The sequence below is a fragment of the Cervus canadensis genome, chromosome 3 (assembly GCF_019320065.1).
Source record: "Cervus canadensis isolate Bull #8, Minnesota chromosome 3, ASM1932006v1, whole genome shotgun sequence".
NCBI lineage: Eukaryota > Metazoa > Chordata > Mammalia > Artiodactyla > Cervidae > Cervus > Cervus canadensis.
In genome coordinates, this window is record NC_057388.1 from 95981826 (window position 1) to 96006277 (window position 24452).

Here is a 24452-nt window from a genome sequence, read left to right on the forward strand (position 1 = left end):
TCACACAACTAGAAAACACAAACACGTGTGTACTCACAATGTTCCATCAGTTAGGCATGAGTTGGACGTATTAAGGCATAGTACAGACAACAGGAAACGGTGTTTCAATGTTGTCTTAATTGTCTTGTTCTAAGGTAGTGTATCAAGGGCAAAGCAGAGATCTGAAGCTTAACATAAACTAGGAAACACCAACCACAGTTTGCCTTTTAATATTTGCTAGCCTGATAGCACCATATATGCCATCTTACTGGCAGCATGATTCCTAATACATTCTCGTTATCAGTTTACTCCATGGAAATAGATGGAATTGTTTTTTTTTTTCTCCTAAAGTTCACAGCACAAGCTCTCTAAACAATAATCTAGAGATATTTACTTTAATTCAGAAGATTGCATCTACTTAAAAAGCCATATCAAACTGTGGTAAATTACCTATCCCTTCACTGTCATTTCCAACATTCCAAGATGTTGAGGACATAATGAAGACACAGTCTTTCAGTCAGTCTGGCCCAGAAGACCACCATTTCAATTTCAGTTCACCCAAAACTGTATCTCCAATTGGCCATGTGGTTTTCCTTCACATACATACAACTACCAATACCATTTTTCAATAGGGATATCATTATCACAAGAGTATTCACCAGAAGGCTGGCAATGTGATATACACACCATGTATCTGAGAGACACAGCTCAGCTCAGCCACACAATGTGGGTACCATTCACCTACCTTACAGATAAGAAGCTGAGACCCAATGAGGCTAAGCAACTTGCCCAAGAGACACTGGCCAGGAGTGGAACTTAGGTCCTTCTGACTCAAAACCATATCCCTCTATTACATCTTACTACTTACTTCTCATTTTACTAGTGATGGATTAGGGGAACAAGACTGATGAAGCTAGGAATCCATTATATTTGACATGATTGCCTTAGATGATCTGTTCTCATGAGAATCCCAAGGAGATGATTAATGACAACCTACCATGACCCCCCCATGCCAAGAATGGTCAATAGCAGTCTTTATTTTCCAGGAGAATCAAATAAGAAGGGCACAACACAGGCAAAACTTGACTTAAAACTCTGCAATACCTGTAGTAGTGAGTGTGGCTTCTCCCCATGAAGAGCCTTAAAAATAAGGTAGAAATTCAAACATCTTGGATTCTAAGTATAACAATACTTAAATGGCAGGGCTGATCTGGGGATAGACATCTGTGTGTGTGTCTTCCAACAATCTCATCATTGAACTCATTCATTCATTCTGTGAAAAAGGGTAGGATAATCACTCAGTGCTACACCGTTCTCAGTGCTGAGGATCCAGGCAGAGTCCCATGCTAAATGAAGCTTATGCTTTAATGGAGGACACAGACATAAGTAAGAAGTGATGCTTTTATAAAGACTAGAAAGTGATGAGTGCTGTGAAAGATCTAGATACTGGAGAAAGGGCTCAGCTGGGCTGGTTGTTTCACCCTCTTTTATTCAGTACAAGAGAGGAGATGATGACGCGGCCCTAAAGTTAATACCTGGATACCCAGGGTACCCAAGGCCCCGGCCCTGCCTGTTGGGTTTCAGTTTCTGACAATCCCCTGAAACCACTTTTACTTGAGGAGTAATGATCAAAGTAACCAATTTTTATTGAGCACTTGTAACTGGCCACATCATTCACTGCTGCATGCGCTTTATCTCACTGACAGTTCATGGCAACCATAAGCAGTAGGTATTATCCACACTTTACAGATATGAAACTGAGGCCTAAAGTGGTTAAAACAATGAAGGACATCACACAACTAGAAAATCCCAAAGAGTAGATTTGAACCTGGGTCACTTGATTCCAAAGCTCGCATACCTTCTCAAACAAAGACCTCAGAGCAGACTTTGCCAATTTCTTGCATCTTTAAAACGTCACCTTCTGCAATCTGTATCTGTCTGGCATATGAGGTAGGAAAAACAAAACCAAAAAAAAATCTCCTAAAATACAGTCAATGTCACCTCGGGGCCAGTAGTACTTCTGGGTAACTGCTAATGCAAATAATGCTTTAGCCAAGACTGGGGCCTCTCAGAAACAAGAGGGTTGGTTAGAGCCCACTGCTCTGGGTCCTTGGCACTGAGGTACATTGAAAGAAGAAAAAGATTTTCTGTACACCTGGGCATTGCCTGGATGATATGTAAATCCTATGCCAAATCACATGTAAATTATTTTTATTAAATAACAGAACCATACCAATGTCAAGTAAAAACTGAACTGTTCCACTCAAGCTCATAAACCACCCCCCACCACACACACACAAATGCAGCTTCAATCTAAAAGTACCATTGCAAAAAAAAAAAAGAAATGGGTCCAGGTAACTCTGCGCTTCCATTGCAGTCAGCATGGGTTTGATCCCTGGTCAGGGAACTAAAATACCACATGATGCACAGTCAGTTTAGTTGCTCAGTCATGTCTGACTCTTTGCAACCCCATGGACTGCAGCACGCCAGGCCTCCCTGTCCATCGCCAACTCCCAGAGCTTACTCAAACTCATGCCCATTGAGTCAGTAACGCCATCCAACCATCTCATCCTCTGTCATCCCCTTCTCCTCCCGCCTTCAATCTTTCCCAGCATCAGGGGCTTTTCTAATGAGTCAGTTCTTCACATCAGGTGGCCAAAGTATTATAGCTTCAGCTTCAGTACTTTCAAAGAATATTCAAGACTGATCTCCTTTAGGATTGCCTGGTTGGATCTCCTTGCAGGCCAAGGGACTCTCAAGAGTCTTCTCCAACACCACAGTTCAAAAGCATCAATTCTTCGGTGCTCAGCTTTCTTTACAGTCCAACTCTCACATCCATACATGACTACTGGAAAAGCCATTGCTTTGAGTAGATGGACCTTTGTTGGCAAAGTAATGTCTCTGCTTTTTAATATGCTGTCTAGGCTGGTCATAGCTTTTCTTCCAAGGAGTAAGCATCTTTTAATTTCATGGCTACAATCACCCTCTGGAGTGATTTTGTGTGTGGCCAAAAAACAAAACAGTTTTATTGCAGAACAGATGACTACTATTCTCAGAGACTCAAACTCTAAAAATAAGACGGACACACACACACACACACACACACACACACACAGATGGCTTAATGGAAGTTTAGAACAAACACAAAAGAATTACATAAAGATACATAATAGTTATGAATGAAACCCCAGGGCAGTGATTAAGTATCTCTGAGTTTTCATTCCCTTACATGGGAGTAAACTGCCCCAATGACCACCCCAAAGGGTTGCTATTACTGACCACTATTGAAAAGAGGAAAACTTCACTGCGTGGGTATCTCTCAAATAGTTTTCCACTGAATACTCAGATCCTACATGATGACAACGGGTGTTCTGTGGGGAAAATAGCAAGTTTTCAACAATCATCCCATCCCCTGAGCAAACATAGGAAATCCTCCATACCAATGCCCTTCTTTGGAGGAGGAAATGGCAACCCACTCCAGTAATCTTGCCTGGAAAATCCCATGGACAGAGGAGCCTGGTGAGCTACAGTCCATGGGGTCACAAAAGAGTTGGACACGACTCAGCGACTAAACAAGGGCCCTTCTTAGAGTTTCAGAGTAAATATTTGACTGTTAAAGGTGCTCAGTGTTTTCTAAGCTTATTTGATTACGAGGTTCTTGTTTTTGATCACAAGGCTCTTTTAAGGAATGACATCCCATATGGCTTTTATAGGAGTTCAGTGCTCTCCAGAACATTTTAATTTATTTTTAAGCACACTGTACAAATAGACAATGGTACTGCTGATGCCGGGTCACCTAGGAGAGTGACAGAACCTTGTTGCTTCCTGGGCTCCATTTCTTATCACTCTCTCTAGTGCATAAAGTGGGCGGGGTCTGTATTATATGCTCCTCAGGTATACAGATAACACTCTACACCAAATAATTACAGTGATAACAACGACAGTTATAATAACAACAATGACTAACTTTTAGTAAGGACCTGCTACATGCTGGTCTCAGTTCTGTGTGTGCACCTGGCTGACCTCGTGGAAATTCCCGACCATCTGGCCAGACACGTGTGGGCAACACCCCTTACACCCACGGAAACACCCTGCCCTTTTCCTCCACTCACATCCACTGACTCAGGGGTCAAAAGCAGAGAGTCCATCTGAGCAAATGCTTTTTCAGAATTATTCTGGTTGATGGCTCTGTTCTCTCTGAGTCATCTGCATTCATGAGCTCCCCAGCATCCTCATGGTGGGAGGCGTCTCTGGCAGAGAGCGGCGGCCTCAGAGGCTCCACGGAGATGGCATCTTCGCGCCAGCACCCAAACAGCTTGCAAGGCTGGCTTGGGCTCCTGAGCTTCGCCGCCACACTCCCAGCTCTCTCTCTCTGGGAGCCCGCATCCGCCCAGCCAGGCCACCATCTGGAGGTACAGAGCGTTAGTCTGATGTGTTGGATGACCAGAGGTGGCAAGCAGGCGGTCCTGGTGCAGTCTGAGGTTCCCATCCAGTGCGGGTGCTCTGGGGTGCCCACCCCCCAGACCCAAATGCACAGACAGTCAGAGGTCGCCAGCCACCTGTGCTGGGGACCAGCTCTCTCTTCTCGCTCCCAGCATGCAGATGCACGCAAACCAGCATCTGCACATACTGCATCTTCCAGAAATGAAACAGACAGGACTGTCGCCAGGTTCACCATCTTTTTTCCTTATTAAAACAAAAAGCTGAAAGTTTCCTTCAAATAGGACAGAGAGCTACTTCCCTTGTATTCCTGGGATCTTCCCAACCCAGGGATCAAACCCAGGTCTCCTGCATTGCAGGTGGATTCAGTACTCTCTGAGCCACCAAGGAAGTTCCCATTCTTCTTACAAGTTTCTTTCAAAAACCCAGGGATGTAGCCAGCATCCTCGTGAGCAGATGCCATGGTGCTCAATGACAAGGATGAGGCTTCTGACCGAGAAGACACGGCCTGTGAGATACAGTCCAGAAGGAGCTACTTTGGTTTGTCGCAGTCAGCTGGTTCCATCCACGACCTGGGGAGACTATGCGTACTACCCACAGCAGCACAATGACAGGGCAAGTGTGAGACCCTCACTGTTGGGGTTAGGCAGAATTCTGAACAGAAGGCCATGCTGAAACCGAAGTCCAACCAAATTACTGATTAGCTCATTCTACTAATGATATTGAAGTCTAATCAGGGACAGGAGACAAAGAGGGAGGAGCTTAACCTTTATCAACTAATTTAATCCTCCCACCAATTCCGAGAAGCAGATATAACCATCACTGTTTTACAGAGCAACGGGACAGAGCCAGGATTTCTATCCAGATCTACTTGTCTCTGCATCTGAGTGGCTCCTCTCTCTCCACTCCCCCTCCTCCTCCTCCCCATCTCACCTGGCCTCCTTAATGCAATTCGTTCATTTCATAAAACTATATTTGTTTAGTGCCAAACGGTATTAAGGTCAGGTGTCACAGGTGGGGTTGGCCACTTTTGCCAAATGCGAACCACCAAACACATGAACAAAACAATAACACAAGCAGAACAGTACCCATTAGCCTACCCACAAAAAGAAGGTGACATGAGCACATTTAAAAATAGAGAAGATATATCTGGTAACAGCACTCTGAAGTCTGTCAGCTCCTTTACCCTCTTACCCAACCTACGCAGCCTCCCTCACCTTTCTACCTTTTCTTTTCCCACGGTTCTTGGCTTCTGGCCCCTACCTGTCTGTCTGCTCACGTATCCAGGAAGCCGCATACCTGTCAACTGACATCCTCCAGCAGGCCCGGTTTAAATGTACCTGTGCGAGGGCATCTGAGAGCCGTGTGTAGGCACCTGTGTGGCCAGGTAAGGTAACACACCTTAACAGAATGCCTTCTGCCTTCACTTCCTAGGGCTGCCCTAGCCAAGGCCCATACCCTGGGGAGCTGAAAGCAATAGAAATGTGAATTCTCGCACAGCCTGACTCTGAGGTGTTAACAGGGCTGGCACCCTTCTGAGGTTGAATCTGTCCAGGCCTCTCTCCTAGCTTCCGGTAACAGGTGCAGGCCTTGGCTTGCGGCTCTGTCTCTCCAGCCTCTGCCTGCACCAGGACGTGGCTTTCTTCCCCGTCTACCCCTGTGTGTCCTCTCCTCTTTTGTAAGGATACTCGTCAAAACGGATGAGGTCCCACCCTACTGCAGTGTGACCTCATCTTATCTGCAGCAATCCTATTTCTGAATAAGGTCACATCTGAGGGTCATGGGGGTGAGGACCTCAGCATATTTTGGGGGTACACAATTGACCCCATAACAGCTCCTATACGCCAGACATGGGTTCCAGGCCACTTCATTTGGTTTTGATACTCTATGAAGTAGATCAGTGGCTCCCTACCCACTGTGTGTGACAGAACATAACATCAGCTGTAGAGTTTGTTTTTGAAATACTCATGTCTGGTCCCACTCTCCAGAGATCCTGGTGTGGTAGATCCAGGCAGGGAACCAACCATTTTGCAAAGTAAAATTAAGAAGTAAAGTTTCAAAAGGAATGACAATGCTTATCTAGGAATAAGAATCATTGGGGTCCATCTTAACAATACATCAGGAAATGGGGGCAAAAAGAGGTGAAATGTTATGATCAAAATTCACTCAGTATCTGGATGAAACAAAAGGTTTTCCAACCCAGGTCAGTTTCACTCAGAACCTCCATCCTTTCCACTACCCAGGTGTGACCATGGTAGTCTGCACCTCTACAGAGTGATATAGGCAGTATTTTTAGGTGTAAAAATAAGTGTGCACATCTGTGTCCTCTGTGGATTCTTAGTGAAGGCATGAGTGTCTTTGGGATCAAGTATGTATTTGGCTGAAAATCTTTGTATATCCTATCAGCCACACACCAGAATGACTTCTACAGAGTGTCCCCACTAAGTCACGACGTTATCACATACAATTAACTGTCACCTGTCACTCTCAACTCAGTCTGAAGTTTCTAGTACAGGGTACTCATCTCATACATATTTGTAGAACAAATGAATAAAGAAACATCCATTTAAGGAAATATGAAATAAAAGTGGTCCTTGCTGGAATTTTTTTTTTCTTTTTAGTTTTTCCCCTTATAATCATGATTGGAAACCATGATCCTTCTGCTCCAATTTCATTACTTCTGCATCCTTTTCTTCTCTCCAGATGAGAAAAAGAAGCCATTACTAACTTGGGGACTGTTGCTGATTTGGGAACAACTTTAATCCCATTAAATGTCTACTCACAGACATTCTACAGTATTAAATGTTGTCACTGGAGGAAATAAGAAAGGAAGAAGTTTAAAGGTAATCTGGTTCAGCCCTGAGATTCTGGAGCAAATGCTCCGACAACAGTCTTCATGTCCTAGGTCATCTCTGCCTCGCTTGCAATGTCCTCCAACATCAGGCCCCCAGGTCCATCCATGTATGGCAGAAGGAGGTCCGAATTTGCAGGACGGCTTTGGTCTTAAATAAATTATGGCACTGTCCCCATAAGCTGGGGTGACAGTTTCATAGCAGTCACTTTTACCCTCAAGTCCATCCTGCTTTAGACAATACGGCCAGGCTCCGTCAGCACACGGCCATTTTTACAACACGCATTCTGAGTTTCAGCTGAGAAAACACAGACAGACACCCCCATCCATCCTGATTTCCATTCTTACCTAACACGTGCCCTTTGCTGTGTTCATGGTGTCTTGTGACTGTCTCCTCCCTCGTACAAAGCATCTTCCTGCCTTTAAGTCTGCCCATGTTCCTCCCCATGCCTGAAAAGTTCTCCTTCCACACTCTACTTACATAACTTTAACCCATCTTTCAATACTGCCTTCAAGCCCCATTTCCATGAAGCCTCCTCTGTCTACTCAACCCACACTGATTCCTCCTTTCTCTTAACTTCCACCCGTGACATTTGCTTTGCTAAATTAGGGTATGGAGTAAAAACCACCTCTTCAGTGATGGATTCACTCCTCCTCCATGCTCCACCTGGACTTTGTTTAGAAGCCTGCAGGTAGCACCTGGTTATGGTAATTTGATCCTAAACCCAACAGGTTGGCTTTCTTCAAAGGTGGTTTTTTTTAAAAGCAATGAGAATACATAATTTGTTTACACATGCTCTTTTTTTTTTTCTTTCAAAACTGTTGCTCAATTCTAAGAGAGCTGCAAATAGAATATTTAAACTGGAGCCTTTCTTGGAGATCTCCTTGCCTAGCCTCTTACCCAAAGCAGAGGTACATCCCCCTGTAGCATCCTTGAAAGATGGCCACCAACTTCTTCATAAACACCCTCTTTGAGCCCATCTCTCCAGGCACCTATGCTCTGCTGGTTGTCCTAGCTCTGGTTATTAAAGTTCTTCCTTATAAAACAGTATTTGTCAAAGTTAAGTTTGGGGACCATCTGTATCATAATTATTTGGGGTGCCTGTTGAAAATCGCAAGTTTCCAAGTCTAACTCCAGACATACTGAATCAGTATTTGGAGCAAGGATTTAAAAAAGTAATCTACATTGTTAATAGGTTTCCCAGGTGATGTTTATTATACCAGAGTGTAAGATCCACTCTTAGAGTCAGTGGATTCTATATCTAGACCTTAGTTCTACCTTTCTTACAGTGGAGAGCAAGACACTTCCCTTTTCTTCTCAATGTTCATTGCAGCACTATTTACAAAAGCCAAGACATGAAATCAATGCAAATGTCTGCTGACAGAGGAATAGATAAAGAAGATGTGGTGCTTATATACAATGGAATATTTGCTGTTGCTGTTTAGTTGCTAAGTCGTGTCTGACTCTGCAACCTCATGGACTGTAGCCCGTTAGGCTCCTCTGTCCACGGGATTTCCCAGGCAAGAATACTGCAGTGGGTTGCCATTTCCTTCCCCAGGGGATCTCCCCAACCCAGGGATTGATCCCAGGTCTGCTTAGCAGGTGGATTCTTTACCACTGAACCACCTGGGAAGTCCCTACAGTGGAATATAACTTGGCCATAAAAAAGAATGAAATAATGCCATTTGCAGCAACGTGGATGAACCTAGAGATTATCATGCTAAGTGAAGGAAGTCAGACGGAGAAAGACAAATATCATACAATATCACTTATATGTGGAATCTAGAAAAAAATGATACAAATGAACTTATTTACAAAACAAAAACAGACTCACAGACTTCAAAAACAAACTCATGGTCACCAAAGGGAAAACATAGTCATGGAAATGAAGACCTTAAGCATCAAACCTTGCAACCTGGAGATTTCATCTATTGGAAAAGACACCTGGAAAGCCCCCATCAGATCCCAACAGAAAGAGGCGTACTTTGCACATCCGGCAGGAAGTAACACTGCTTTACTATCACCGTAAAGAGGAAGAAAGTTTTTTTCCCTTTACTTGGCAACAGCTCAGCCAAGGAAAAACCACTATACTTCAAACTTTCAGTTTCCCTCAAAGGACTTTTGTTTATAATAGCCCCTCCCAACTTCCCCCTCTCTTCTATAGGAGAGTTTCCTCTCCTTCCTTCTACTACAAAGTTTCCTACACTGAACCAACTTGAGTATACTCTCCTGGGTCTTCTCTTTGTTAATGTCCTTCCTAAAACGTGATGCCAAAATGAGGTGGAGACAGCAAGCTAGGTTTTCTAATGCTTTCATTATGAATACATATAGACAATTTTGATAATGAGAAAACCAGTTTTGTTCCAAACTAGCCAGAGAGGTAGTAAACAAAGATTTACTTTGTTAACAGACACATGATGTTGACTGTTCATAGCTGTTTTAATTTGGGTGCCTTTATTATATATCAGTTCAGTTACTCAGTCATGTCCAACTCGTTGCCACCTCATGAATCGCAGGATGCCAGGCCTCCCTGTCCATCACCAACTCCTGGAGACTACTCAAACTCATGTCCATAGAGTCGGTGATGCCATCCAGCCATCTCACCCTCTGTCGTCCCCTTCTCCTCCTGCCCCCAATCCCTCCCAGCATCAGGGTCTTTTCCAATGAGTGAACTCTTCACATGAGGTGGCCAAAGTACTGGAGTTTCAGCTTCAGCATCAGTCCTTCCAATGAACACTCAGGACTGATCTACTTTAGGATGGACTGGTTGGATCTCCTTGCAGTCCAAGGGACTCTCAAGAGTCTTCTCCAACACCACTGGGGTGGTGGCCGAGAGGAGCTACCCCCCGACCAAGGAACAGTGGCTGTGCGGTTGCAGGAGGGCTGAGAGGAGCTACTCCACGTTCAAGGTCAGGAGGGGCAGCCATGAGGAGATACCCCTCGTCCAAGGTAAGAGAAATCCAAGTAAGAGGGTAGGTGTTGCAAGAGGGCATCAGAGGGCAGACACACTAAAACCATAATCACACAAAACTAGCCAATCTGATCACACGACCACAGCCTTGTCTAACTCAGTGAAACTATGAGCCATGCCGTGTGGGGCCACCCAAGACAGACAGGTCATGGTGGAGAGGTCTGACAGAATGTGGTCCACTGGAGAAGGGAATGGCAAACCACTTCAGTATTCTTGTCTTGAGAACCCCATGAACAGTATGAAAAGGCAAAAAGATAGGACACTGAAAGATGAACTCCCCAGGTCGGTAGGTGCCCAATATGCTACTGGAGATCAGTGGAGAAATAACTCCAGAAAGAATGAAGGGATGGAGCCAAAGCAAAAACAACACCCAGTTGTGGATGTGACTAGTGATAGAAGCAAGGTCCAATGCTATAAAGAGCAATATTGCATAGGAACCTGGAATGTCAGGTCCATGAATCAAGGCAAATTGGAAGGGGTCAAACAGGAGATGGCAAGAGTGAACGTTGACATTCTAGGAATCAGCAAACTAAAATGGACTGGAATGTGTGAATTTAACTCAGATGACCATTATATCTACTACTGTGGGCAGGAATTCCTTAGAAGAAATGGAGTAGCCATCATGGTCAACAAAAGAGTCTGAAATGCACTACTTGGATGCAATCTCAAAAACGACAGAATGATCTCTGTTCGTTTCCATGGCAAACCATTCAATACCACGGTAATCCAAGCCTATACCCCAACCAGTAATGCTGAAGAAGCTGAAGTTGAATGGTTCTATGAAGACCTACAAGACCTTTTAGAACTAACACCCAAAAAGGATGTCCTTTTCATTATAGGAGACTGGAATGCAAAAGTAGGAAGTCAAGAAACACCTGGAGTAACAGGCAAATTTGTCCTTGGAGTATGGAATGAAGCCGGGCAAAGGCTAATAGAGTTTTGCCAAGAGAACGCACTGGTCATAGCAAACACCCTCTTCCAACAACACAAGAGAAGACTCTACACATGGACATCACCAGATGGTCAACACTGAAATCAGATTGATTATTATATATATATAGGCCAGTGGTTGTTCCTTTGTAAACTGTCTGCTCTTCTCCTTTGTAGGCTTTTTTTTTTTTTTCCTCTTTTAATTCATTATGTCTGTCTGACAAGTAAGCCGATTCAATGCATTATTTCACCTAATCCTCAAAACAATATTTCCCTTACTTTACAGGTAAAGAAACTGAGCTTCAAGAACGTGAAATGAGGAAGCACAGTTAGATCTTCAGCTTCCTCACTAACTTATGCCTTCATTTAATTAATGTTTTTGGGAGGAGAGATCTTTATCTTCCAGACACTCTGTAAGGTAAGCTAAGAGAGCCAAGTATTTGGGATGCAAGCATAAGGAAGGTTCAAAAGAATATTAGAAATTCACATAACTCCATTATCTACTTACAACTCCCTAAAATTTCCTTTTTTATTACTTTCCTGGCCTAGAGGTAATAGTGACCAAGTTATAATCAATTAGTGCTATTTACTGAAACAAAGGTTAAGGAGGATGTAGGTATCTGTTCATATTTTTGTCAAGAGAGGTAACGTATGGCTGACCCTAAAAGACCATCAGAAAAGGATCAAAGAGTAATCTAGAAATAAGGCAGAACCCCATAAAATTACGGTCTATTAGTTGGCAGCAACATCAGTAGATAACAGTTCAAAAGTACACATGCAGGAAGAATTGGCTTTCATTTTTTTTCCATTTTCCATTATCAAGACCAGTATTTGCGCAATTAACTAAGATCCAAATGCTAATTCATCATTTATAGCTTTTTAGTCCAAACAGCTGAGCTTCTCTTGGTTTTGGTTAATTTAATCGAATTTCACGCAATTATACTTTAATTGAAAATGCATATGCATAAAGTTGAAATGATGTTTAAATCAACTGAATTTACAACTACATTTAAAAAAAATGCAAACAACAAAGTACAGGTCCGAGTTGGAAACAAAATTAATTGAATCCTACTCCATTTTTCTACCTTGAAGGTGGCCAACACCCAAAGGTCAGGCGTTCTCAATGTCACACAGCCAGTGGTAACACGGAGACTCAAATCCAGGTTTCCTGACTTTGAATTGAGAGCCTGTGCAGCTGGGTCTTTAACTGATATTTAACTGTTCCACCCTCACGCAAACAAACCTTGGTCCTCCAAACTCTCATAAAGTTTTTCAAACAAAACCTATAAACTAGTTATCAAAACAGCTAATGTAATTTTAAAGATCTTTGTTCCCCAGCTTTGCGATTCCAGGCAGCCTAATAAAAGTCCCTGGGTTCTATATTCTTCCAGAAACTTTGGCAGAAACTCAATTTCTTCCTTCCTCATTATTCACAGAAACATAGTCATTCGCAATTTCTAGGTTCTACATTTTGCCCCAATCTTTCTTTCACATAATAAACAAGCATAATCAAAAAGAAAAAAAATTATTATTAGGTCAATTAGGATGCCAATTTCCCCCCAATAAGAAATAATGCATCTTTTCCTTCTTTTTTTTACTACTCTAAATTTCCCATTACTTTCTTGTTGGAACCATCATTTGAAACCACACAAAAATTTAAAGTTCACTTTCTCAATACTAAAATTTTAGTTCCTCCCAACTTACTGCCTGGCAACCATGCTCTTTTCACAGAACATAAAGAGGATTTAATATTCAAACTCTGTTACAAATAGGGACAAAGCAAATTTTTAAAAGCCACATATACTCTTAATGTAATTGACTGTCATTCACGTATATATTAATAGTTCCTAGAATTTTATCACCTGGAGCCCAGTCCTAATTATTTGTGAGCCTGCACCCACCACCAGACCAAGGTTTGCACTCATCTCCAGCTTTGCCCAAGAGTAGTGCCCTCCACCACACACGCTCCCCTATGAAGGAGAGCCCCCTCCCACAGAGACCCTTCCTCCACACACAGGCCTCTCCCCACAAGACACCCCACCCCCAGACAGGAACAAATACCCACCCTGGGTATCATCACAAAGTAGCAGATTACTCCACGGTTCCACCTGCAGAGTCAGGGAAAACACCTAAAACCATTCAAACGACCCCTTGAAAGCCGTGCTAATTTGATAAAATCTGTCGACTGTCTCATAGGGACGGCTCTTTCCACCTCTCCTTGGAAATTCAGGCGAGGTGACCCCAGCTGCCCTCCGATTCAATTACCCACAAAGCTCCCCCCACAAAGGCCAGACCACAGGGGAGCTGGGAGCACACTCACTGCAAATCTGACTTGGCAGCTCTCCTCCCCCAGGTAGCACAGGTCTCCCGAGACGTTGGTCTCCAGCCACAGGTGCTCCCCGTTCACGGCATTTTCCTGGAAAGAAAAGACACATCTGACTTCAATTTTCTTTTCAGACATAAGTGAGGCGGGCGTGGGGGAGGGTGGAGAGTGGATCTCAGATTTTTGGAAGAAAACTAGTGAAACCCAGCAGTCTAAAAACGTCTCATTTTACTCCTGACAATACTGCTAGAGTTGGTCCTACTGACATTCTAGAAATGGGAAAAGGTGTTCGAAAAAATTCTGAGCAATAATGAATGAACATGTTAGCTCCAAAGATACTTTAACCACGCCTATGGTCACCTTTGAAACGTATACTAAACAAGGGGAAAAAACCCTCAAGTTACTCAACCTAAGGCCTTATTCATCCAGGCCCACTGCAGAGACCACAGCAATTGAGACCAAAATTCTATTAAAAGTTGATTCTTTTTAACAAATTAGCTAAGGAGGATAGTAGTATTAAAGTATTTTAAATACTTATTGAACATACATTTATACCATTAATGGGTAAATTATACTTCTAAATCAGAAGCTTCTTAAAAGTTAGTTTAAAGTCACTGTATAGACAAGAAGCATAACAAATTTCAACCAATTTAAACCTATTACCAGTTCAATAGGGCCTTCACCCAATTCTAAGTTCTCCAAATTGAATGATTTCCCTGCTTCTAAAAATATTTACATGCTTCCGGTAGCAAACGGAATAGCTGTAGATTTTGAACCCTATGGGCTTCCCTTGTGGCTCAGCTGGTAAAGAATCCACCTGCAATTTGGGAGGCCTGGTTCAATCCCTGGGTTGGGAAGATCCCCTGGAGAAGGGAAAAGCTACCCACTCCAGTATTCTGGCCTGGAGAATACCATGGACTGTATAGTTCTTGGGGTCGCAAAGAGTCGGACATGACTGGGTGACTTTCACTTCACTTCACTTGGAACCCTAAAAGTTTCCAGATAGTGATAGATGAAAACAATATAAAAAACTAAAATACAATGCTCTGCCAGTTATCCTAAAGAAATCAAGCTCAACAAACTAAAATATTCTACAACTGGGAATTTAGTATCCAGCTTTAACTTATAACCATCTGTAGAATTTCTTTCCATTGTTTTATTCTTCAATTCATTTAGTAAGCATTTTTCCACAGCCCTGGTGCCAGGCACTGGGTTGCATGCCAAGTCGCATCAGTCATATCTGACTCTTTGCAATCTCATGGACTGTAGCCCACCAGGCTCCTCTAGGATTCTCCAGGCAAGAATCCTGGAGTGGGTTGCCATTTCCTTCTCCAGGGCATCTTTCCAACCCAAGGATTGAACCCGCATCTCTTATGTCTCCTGTATTGGCAGGCGGCTTCTTTACCACTCACACCACCTGGGAAGCCCAGGCACAGAGTTAGTGTATAGTAAAACCTACCAGCGAACATGGAAACTAAACAAATAATTATAGCAGCAAATACTAGGAATACTTACTACAGCAGAAATCCCACAAACTCTTTTAAAAAGTGAAGTATAAAATGTTGCAGTGGGGGAAAGTTCAAAAATCCTGGATAATACCAATCTAGGCAGGCCAGCAATTAAGTCCTGGTAGGTCAAGGAAGCTGGGTAGGAGCAGGCAAGACCTGGGAGTCAGAGACGTGAGAGCCATCAGTGACTCACTGGGCTGGGAGGCTTCATTCACACTAGGCCAGTTGGTATGTCCCTGCACTGAAGAGCCCCCATCCCCTGCAAACACTCAGGGGCTTGCTGATCACTATCCAGGCACAACAAGGACTGCTACTGCTAAGATGAACTAGCTTCACTCCTGAGTGGGGAACCTGATTAGAAAGCCCAATATTTGTATGAGAAGAAGGGAAGAAAAAGGTGCTGGATCAAACACGCTGCTTCTCAATTCTGATTGCTCATTAAAATGACCTGGTGAGCTTTGACAAATACCTGACTATCATCCCATCCCCAGAGAGTCTGCTTTCACTAGTCTGAAATTTTTAGCAAATACTTGCAGTTGTAAGAATGGAAACACCATTTACTGAGCATTAAGGGAGATGACTAGAGTAAGAGCAGATTTAGGGAGTAAGTCAAGAGTTCAGGTTCTTGTTTTATTTTCAACTGAGTTATAATTAACATTTAATATATTAGTTTCAGGGGTATGATATAGTGTTTGATATTTTAATATATTATGAAATGATCACTGCAATAAGAGTTCAGGTTTGAGGATGTGAAATTCTGAGACGCTTATTAGACCTTCAAGTGAAGATGTTGAGAAGGCTGTTTTTTATAAGTCTAAAGTTCAAAGAAGAGGTCTGTACTATATGAATAATTTGGGAGGCAACCGTTAACTGATCTAAAGCCAAGAGAACTGAATGGAAAACCCTGAGGACTCAATGTGGATGGAAAGCTCTGATTTCTGAACTGTGGAACATTCCAACATTTAAGAGTTTGAGACCATAGGAAAGATCCAGCAAAGGAGACTGGGATGGAGCGGCCATTGAGGTACAAGGAAAACAAAAAGAGTGTAACGTTTCCAGGAACAAAGTGCCCCCAGAAGGTCTGTGTCAAAAGCTGAAGACTGAGAACTGGCCATTGGATTTCCCCATGTGAACATGTTAAGTCGCTGATGATCTTGACAAAAGTCGTAACAGTGAAATGAGAAGGAAGAAAGCCTGATGGAACTGGGTTCGAGAAATAATGTCACTGACTTTAGTTTCAAAATGAAACCCAGTTAATTCTCACAACCTCTGCTGCTACCACCTGATCCTCCATCCCCTCTGGCTTGGAATATTCCCGATAGTCCCCCGACTGGTGTCCCTGCCCCACTCGTCTCTTCCTTTCCCTGCCCAGTTACCTCATCTACTACCTCTCTCCCTCTCAGCCTCTGATGTGCCATCACACTGGCCTCCTCGTATTTCCCCAGCAGACCAAGGAACCTCTCATCCCAGGTCCACTGAATTTGATGCTTTCTTAACTAAAATTGTTTCACTGTATATTGCTTACTGTATCCAAATTATTTATTCCTCTCCATTCTGACTTATGTCGTTAATTTCTATTTACCCTTTGGTCACCAAATTGAGTGTTACTTTCTCAAAGAAGCCAACAATGACCCTCAAATTGGAGTCATTTTGTTAGCTAACTCTCATAAAACCATGTTTACCTCCCATCGTTTATCCCAGATGGCAATCATTCATTCATCGGCATGACAATTTGATTCAGGTTTCCTTCTTATGCTAGACTCTAACCTTCATATGAACATTAAATGTCCAGCACTTAGCACCTTGCAAACAGTAGATGATAAATAAATTTAGAGAACTGAAAAGATGAGGCTAAGAGTCAATGAATGAATCACATTCTTGTTATATAAGGTTCCCATGAGTAGAAAGGATAATTACTTTTTTACCTGTCCTTTAGCTCAGAGTCATACACCATGAGAAGTAAACATGAATGCCTGAGAGACTTGACAATCTCTCAAAATCATGAAAGAAACAGAAGCATGCAAGAAAAAGCCAGTCATGCAAGGAAAACATGAAACATACCTTTCTTAGACTCTATTTTCCCTGTCTCATCCTTTTCTTGTACATCTGTCTTGTCCAATGCATCAGAAAGAAGGAAACTTACCCAAAGAGAGGTTTGGCCTTTGCCCTCAACTAGAGGATGGTAATTTAAGTGCCTGGGATGTCTTGCCTGATAATGGTATCTTTGTTTACCTGGGGACCCTGGGTCATACTAGATACACTAAAATAGCACTGACTTATGGTGGGGCATATATCAACTCAACCTCCAGAGGGTCAAGTGGCTAAGGTCAACCACACAGGTAGTCAACCATGTCCACATGACTAAGCCCCAGTTAAACTCTGGTCACTAAGGTTCAGATGTGCTTCCTTGGTGGCAATACACCATATGTACATTCTCACCATGGCTGCTGGGAGAAGTTAGCTCTGTCACAAATTTACTGGGAGAGAACAGTTGGAAGCTCCTTGTATAAGAATCTCCTGGACTCTGCACCTTGCACCTCTTCTCTAGGCTGATTTGAACCTGTGTCCTTTCACTGTATTGGGATTCCCTGGCGACTCAGATGGTAAAGAATCTGCCTGCAATGTGGGAAATCCAGGTTCAGTCCCTGGGTTGTGATGATCCCTTGGAGAAGAGAGTGGCTACTCACTCTAGCATTCCTGCCTGGAGAATTCCACGAACAGAGGAGCCTGGCAAACTACACACAGTCCATGGGGTTGTAAAGAGTCCGACATGACTAAGTGACTAACACTTTCACTTTCCTTTCACTGTAAAAGGTCATAAAGGTGAGTAAAACAGCCTTAGGTAAATTCTGCGTCCTTCTAATGAATGACTGAACATAAGTGTGGTCTTGTGAATTCCAGAAGCTGCAAGTGAGGGTGACCTTGGGAACTCCTGAATTCTGTATAAAGGAATCCAGCTGGGCGGCATTCACCCATAAATAGAGTAGACAAATAAAATATTGTTTCTTCTTACACTTCTGGTGAATCTTAATCCACTACAATTTTAGTAAACGTAAGCTTTGGAGTCAGGTAGACTTGCTACCGACTAGCTCTATGACCTAAGGTTTCTCTAACTTTGCTACACCTCAGTTCACTCACCACTGAAGTTGCAATAATGATTTTACTTCTCTCACAAAATCACAATGATGTTTAAATGTGAAAATGAATAACATTCAATGCCTTGCCCACAATGAGAAGTTAATACAAGTTCAATGTAATTCTTACTATTATCATTGTACCAGTTTTCCTTTCCTCCTAATCCATAGATATTGGTATCCTCCAAGTTTCTCTCCTGGGCCTTTGTAGTCAAGACTGCTAGCCATTCACCAAATTCATTTTCCTCTTCTTCCTGAACACACAGTTAGAGTTGGCTACCCAGTCTCACCTGTAACAAGTGTGGCCACATGACCCGGTTCCAACCACGAACAAGAGTGATGTATACTGTTTTCAGACTTGGTCCATTAATCCTCTCATGTGCATTCCTGAATACTCTGTTCCCATACTGGGTACCTGGGAAGATGGTCTTTGGGATGATTTAAAAGTCTTCTGATGAAGACGTAAGAGTAACAGTCTGGGTCACTGAATAACTCTGTGGGACAGAGCCCACCCCCCACCCAACCTGGAACAGTCCTGGTTCGCTCTTTGTTGTATGTCCCTCCCACGCAGGTCACCACAGAGCATTAAGCAGAGTTGTCTGTGCTATAGAGTAGGTTCTCATTGTTGCTGTTGTTTAGTTGCTAAGTCATGTCTGACTCTTTTGCAACCCCATGGACTGTAACCCAGCAGGCTCCTCTGTCCATGGGATTTCTCAGGCAATAATACTGGAGTGGTTTGTCATTTCCTTCTTCAGGGAATCTTCCAACCCAGGGATGGAACCCGCGACTCCTGCATTGGCAGGTGGATTCTTTAGTTATATATTTTATACAGAGTAGTCTATATATGTCAATTCCAACCTCCCAATTCATCCCACACCCTCCTTCCCCCCACCCTTGGCATTCATACATTTGTACGTCTGTGTCTCCATTCCTGCCCAGCAAATAGGTTCATCAGTACCGTTTTTCTAGATTCCACACATATGCATTAATATACAGTATTTGTTTTCTCTTTCTGACTTATTTCACTCGTATGACAGTTTCTAGGTCCATCCACATCTCCTCTCTGATATTTTACACTGCTATAAAATTAACTTCCTAAAAACACAGCTGTGATTATGACTCTCTCTTGCTCAGGATGCTAAAAAAAAATTCCTTATTATTTATAAAACAAACTCCAAACTTAATCCCACATACTAGACCTTCCATTAATGGTACCAGTCTGTCTTCCTTATTCACCATCATACACAGTTTCATAGAATATATGAGACTATGTATCTCAACACAGTCATATTTTCCTTTTCTGTGTCATGATTTTTATTTGTCCCATTCTCCACACCCAGGTACCTCTTTCTCTTCTCTACACATGCATCTTGAAATTCCATCTCAGATACTATGCAACTCAGAGTACCCATCTGTGCCAGACAGAAACAATAGCTCTATTTCTAAATGAAGATAGCATTTCTTCTGTAGTAGTGAGTGTTAAAACAATGTATCCATAGATATATCTCTATAGATATACATAGACTTATATAAATCAGCCTATCTATGGATAGATCCAGTTACCTAAGAGTATAGACCCACCCATGTAAATATAGATATAATTTCTTGCCCTCAAGTTCTGCCTGAAGTCTTAGTAATAACTAGCTACAGGTAAAAAGATGCAAGTTGTAAATGAATGACACAAATAGGGTACACTGACACCAGAAGCAAACAATCCACACAAAATGAAGACATTTACTGGTAAAAAAAAGTTCTAAAACAATAAGAAAATTATAAATATGTATCAAACATAAATATCCTTACAAATTCAGAAATGGAAAAAATCTGGACTGCCTCCCCCTAAAAATCTTCAAGGTAATAATAGGCAAAATCTGTCTTGGATGGTTTAGATCTGTGCTGTCCAATAAGCAAATGGTGACTCAACACTGGAAATGTGATAACCACTAATTGAGAGGTGCTGTCAGTGTAAAATAAAATAAATAGCAGACTTTGAAGACTGACTTTCTGTAAAAAGTGAATTTTCTCATTGATCATTTTTATATCAATTACGTGTTGAAATAGTAATATTTTTGATATATTTGGGCAAATAAAATATAATATTAAAATTACTTTTAGGGGCTTCCCTGGTGGCTCAGTTGGTAAAGAATCCATCTGCAATGTAGGATACTGCCTGCAATACAGGAGCCCCAGGTTTGAAGGTCAGGAAGATCCCCTGGAGAAGAAAATCACAACCCATTCCAGTATTTTTTCCTGAAAAAATCCCATGGACAGAGGAGCCTGGCAGGCTACAGTTCATAGGGTCACAAAGAGTCAGCGATGACTGAGCACAATGTTCTGTCTTTCTGTCTGGTAGTCCAGTGGCTAAGACTCTGTACCCTCAATGCAGGGGATCCAGGTTTGATCCCTGGGTAAGGAACTAGATCCCACACACCACAACTAAAGTTTGCATGCCACAGCAAAGACCCTGCATGCCACAATTAAAACCAGGTGCAGCTAAATTTAATTATTTTTTTTTTAAAGCTAGCTCTGTCCTTAACATTTTTTTAAAAAAACAGAATTAATTTTACCTATGTCTTTTTGCTTTTTAATATGGCCACTATAAAATGAGGCTTACTTTATGGCTCACGTGTATTTCTTCTGTTCACCTTTATTAGTTTATAATCACTCGCTGCTGCTGCTGCTACGTCGCTTCAGTCGTGTCCGACTCTGTGAGACCCCATAGACAGCAGCCCACCAGGCTCCCCCATCCCTGGGATTCTCCAGGCAAGAACACTTGGAGTGGGTTGCCATTTCCTTCTCCAAAGCATGAAAATGAAAAGTGAAAGTGAAGTCGCTCAGTCGTGTCTGACTCTTCTCGACCCCATGGACTGCAGCCTACCAGGCTCCTCCATCCATGGGATTTTCCAGGCAAGAGTACTGGAGTGGGGTGCCATTGCCTTCTCCTTTATAATCACTTACTAAGAGGCAAAAGATTAGACCTAGTTACTTCTTAGCAAGCTGTGAAGCTGTATGATTCTATGATTTCTCTCAGCAGCCAATGTGATATCATTTAAAATTCTCATAATTTTAGAAAATAAAAGACTAGTGAGGGTGCCTGAATCATGCTAGATCTGTCCCACTATTAAGATGACTGGTCACGGCCAGGACCTTCACTAATTCATAGTTGGTTAGCGCCTCCTGCTTGGCTCAGCAGTCTGATATCTTGATTAATCTGACAATGTTTTTCAAAAGAGGGATGGAAGTGAAGAAAGATATCAGGTTGTGTCACTATGGGTGATGACACCTAAGCCTGAAGTTAAAGAGCAAAGACCTGGAGCTTGTAAGGAAGGCACAGGTCTGTGAGGACCTCCCATTGTAAACAAGGCTAAAATGAGAGCATGTGCATGTGCATATTGGTACACACACACACACACACACACACACACACACACACACACACACACCCCTGCCTCCTCCTGCCTTTCCATTCAAGGTTTCCAAAGATGAAACAACCTAGTTTCATAACCCAGTTTAACCAATCCCACATGAAGACTCTCTTTCCCTAATCTTATCTCTGAACCAAACTGTGAGGTGAGTGTACCCACTGTTCCATGTTCTACCTGCCTAAAAGAACTCCTTTTCAACCATCAGCCAGAGGACAGGAAAGGTGGTCGGGATATAAAGTCTGGGATTGTTTGCATTGAGGCTCTGTTTTCCACAGCCCTCAGCATAGGAGGAAATTTTCCAATGAGCAAAGAAAAAACGAATAGAAATAAAGGATGCCAGATTGAAAACCAATATAGTTTTTTTTAAAGAAAGATTTTGGTGGATTCGTCACCATTGCTTGGAGAATTGTTTTACGCAGTGTAATGGGCAAAAGCAAATTACAGAACAGAGGAGACAGAGTGAAGACCCACATCCTATGTTTTTAGCTTTAAGAATAAAAACAAGGAAGAAATCTCCATGTCCAAAATAAGTCTCCATCCCACAAGAGGCATGTGACATTTAAGAGAAGATATGCATTATCTATGCAATAGACTTACTTCAAAGTGGATTAACTCCCCCTAAACTGGAAGCTTGGATTCCAGCCCAGGAGATGGGACTATTTTTCCTTTTTGAGCATTACTCCCTTCCTTTCTAGCAATTTAGCCTGTTTTCCCCAAAACAGGCTTGGCTGATGTTCATGGCACGGTGTCAAAGGGAGCAGCCCTGTAGGTTCTCACCATGAAAGGGGAGAGAGGATGTCATTGGGGCAAATGGGAAGATCAAAAACTGTGCATTCTTTAAGTCTTAACACAATGCACTGGATTAGGAAGGAATTTTTTAAAGAGTTACTTGGAACTCAATAGCGTAAACTGATTGATGTTTCAAACAGGCTTTTGACTTGTGTCTTCCAATGCCCTTCTGGAACTGGAGATCATCTGAGTGCCCATCAGCTCCCAGAGATGTGTCCCTTTCTTGCTGATTGAACAGAAAAGTTGTAATCAATTCATCCTTGACATCCACCAGACAGTTACTAGGCCAATGATGCTGTGCAGTCCACTGTGAAGAAGATACATATTTCTTCTTGTTAGCAGAAAACACTGTTCCTCCCTTCAAAGTGCCTGAAATTGAACTATGGCCTAGAAAAAGTCAACCCAAAACATGAATTTGGCTCTACGACAATGCCCTATGGGTAGAGATTTTATGTGGAATCAAAAACAGAAAGTAAATAAAATAAACAGAACTAGTTCAACCAAACAAATGAGCACAGCCTGGCAGAGAGCAGGAGTCAAGTCTTTGTAGAAAAGAGCCACTTTCACCTCAGGTGAAGCCGACCGTCCACTGTAGTCGGTAGAAGACTCTAGCCCTGCACTGAGGCTGGATCTGGCTGCTCCCCATCATTAGGGCTTCCATCCCTGACATGAATGGAGAGGAGGGCCTGTGTGCAGGTGGCAGGAGCGAAGGTCAGCAAAGAATCATCAAGGAAATGACACAGTGTGGGGCAGAGAATCCCATAAGTCAAAATAAAATATTTGAGTGAATCACAGCAAAAGACAAGTTTCCGAACTTCGAGGAACAGACTAAAAATATGAGATAGTATGCATCACTAAGTAGGGAAATGGGAATATGAAAATGGAACCCTTATAAAACTGACTCCCCCAACAGGATTTTTCTGGCTGAATGCAGAGGTGCCTATAGTCTAATCTCACCTGGGTCTCAGGCACCCCACAAGCAGGCCACTCCTCAAAGCCCTTTGCAAAAGGATGTTTAGGAAACAACCGTGCCACTTCTGAAGTCTTTGGTACATACTAGAGTACATACTAGGAACGGGACTTCCCAGGTGCAATGCAGGAATCTCAGGTTCAGTCGCTGGGTCAGGAAGATCCCCTGGAGAAGGGCATGGCAACCCACTCCAGTATTCTTGCCTGGAGAATCCTACGGACAGAGGAGCCTGGCGGGCTGCAGTCCAACTGAAGCAACCGAGCACGCACACATACAGTCAGAACGGGGCCCTCTGAGATTCTACAATACGTAGAAACTTGGGACTAAGATTGAAATCCCAGGTTCACCCTGATTTGTCTTCAACTTCAGAGGTACCACGGACAGCTTTTGCATCTGATTTCTCACTGGTGAAAGGAGGAGAGGGGAGGTGACGTTAAGTCAGGGGTCATGGTACTACAGGTTTTTGAGATGACTTTCCACCTCTGACCCTCTGAGGCAAAGAGAATCTCAATGTATGAATCAAGGGGGTTGAATGCAGAACAAGGTGAATTTCCACAGCCCTGTTCCACCCCTGTTATGCCAGAAGCACCCTCAGCTCTACTGGGGACTCATCTCATCCAAGATAAGAAATTGAAGTCCCTCCTTTTTTACCTTTATTTCTACATTTTTGCCCCTCTTCTCATTTGGGAGACTCTTACTAATAAGAGGCTCCAACCCAAAGGAGCGCTCAAGAATCAGTAACAAACGTAAGTCAGGAGTGATCATTTTAATGCATTTAGTCCAGAAGAGGGGGCTGATAGAAGGAGAGAGGTCATACTGCTTTTTTGCAGAGAAGCAGACAAGGAGGTGGAATACAGGCAATGGTGGCAGGTCAAGACTAGCAGGACTACTTTTATACTTTAACCAGAACAAATAAAATCCTGGTTTAGCTTTCTGCACAAGCAGGCAAGCCAAAGTGGCATAAATGAAGTTGGTGTAAAGCAATTTGGTTAGTAAAAGCCAAAAATTTGGAAGCAAGGGCAAATCTCAGCAAAAAAAAAAAAAAGCCATTTAAATGTTTTTAACAATCTGCTTCTTCCTCTCTTCTGAGAAAAATCTTTTAGATAACTGTAATAAGATATGTGTAGGGCT

The 24452-nt window shown here is 42.6% G+C and overlaps 1 protein-coding gene across 13 annotated transcripts in view; it reads right to left on the minus strand.

The window, feature by feature from the left end:
* The window catches only part of DGKI (diacylglycerol kinase iota), a 479729-nt gene that overhangs the window by 279829 nt on the left and 175448 nt on the right, over positions 1-24452 (minus strand). For 12 of the 13 annotated variants that reach the window (XR_006268612.1, XM_043463812.1, XM_043463811.1 and 9 more), the window contains one exon: positions 13493-13588. Coding sequence is in view for 9 of the 13 variants with exons in the window: in XM_043463812.1 (XP_043319747.1) it covers positions 13493-13588 (96 nt within the window). In the remaining 4 variants the exon portion in view is untranslated. Of the gene's footprint in view, positions 1-13492; positions 13589-23408; positions 23496-24452 lie in introns of those variants that run through there. The other variant, XM_043463821.1, reaches the window with a different exon arrangement.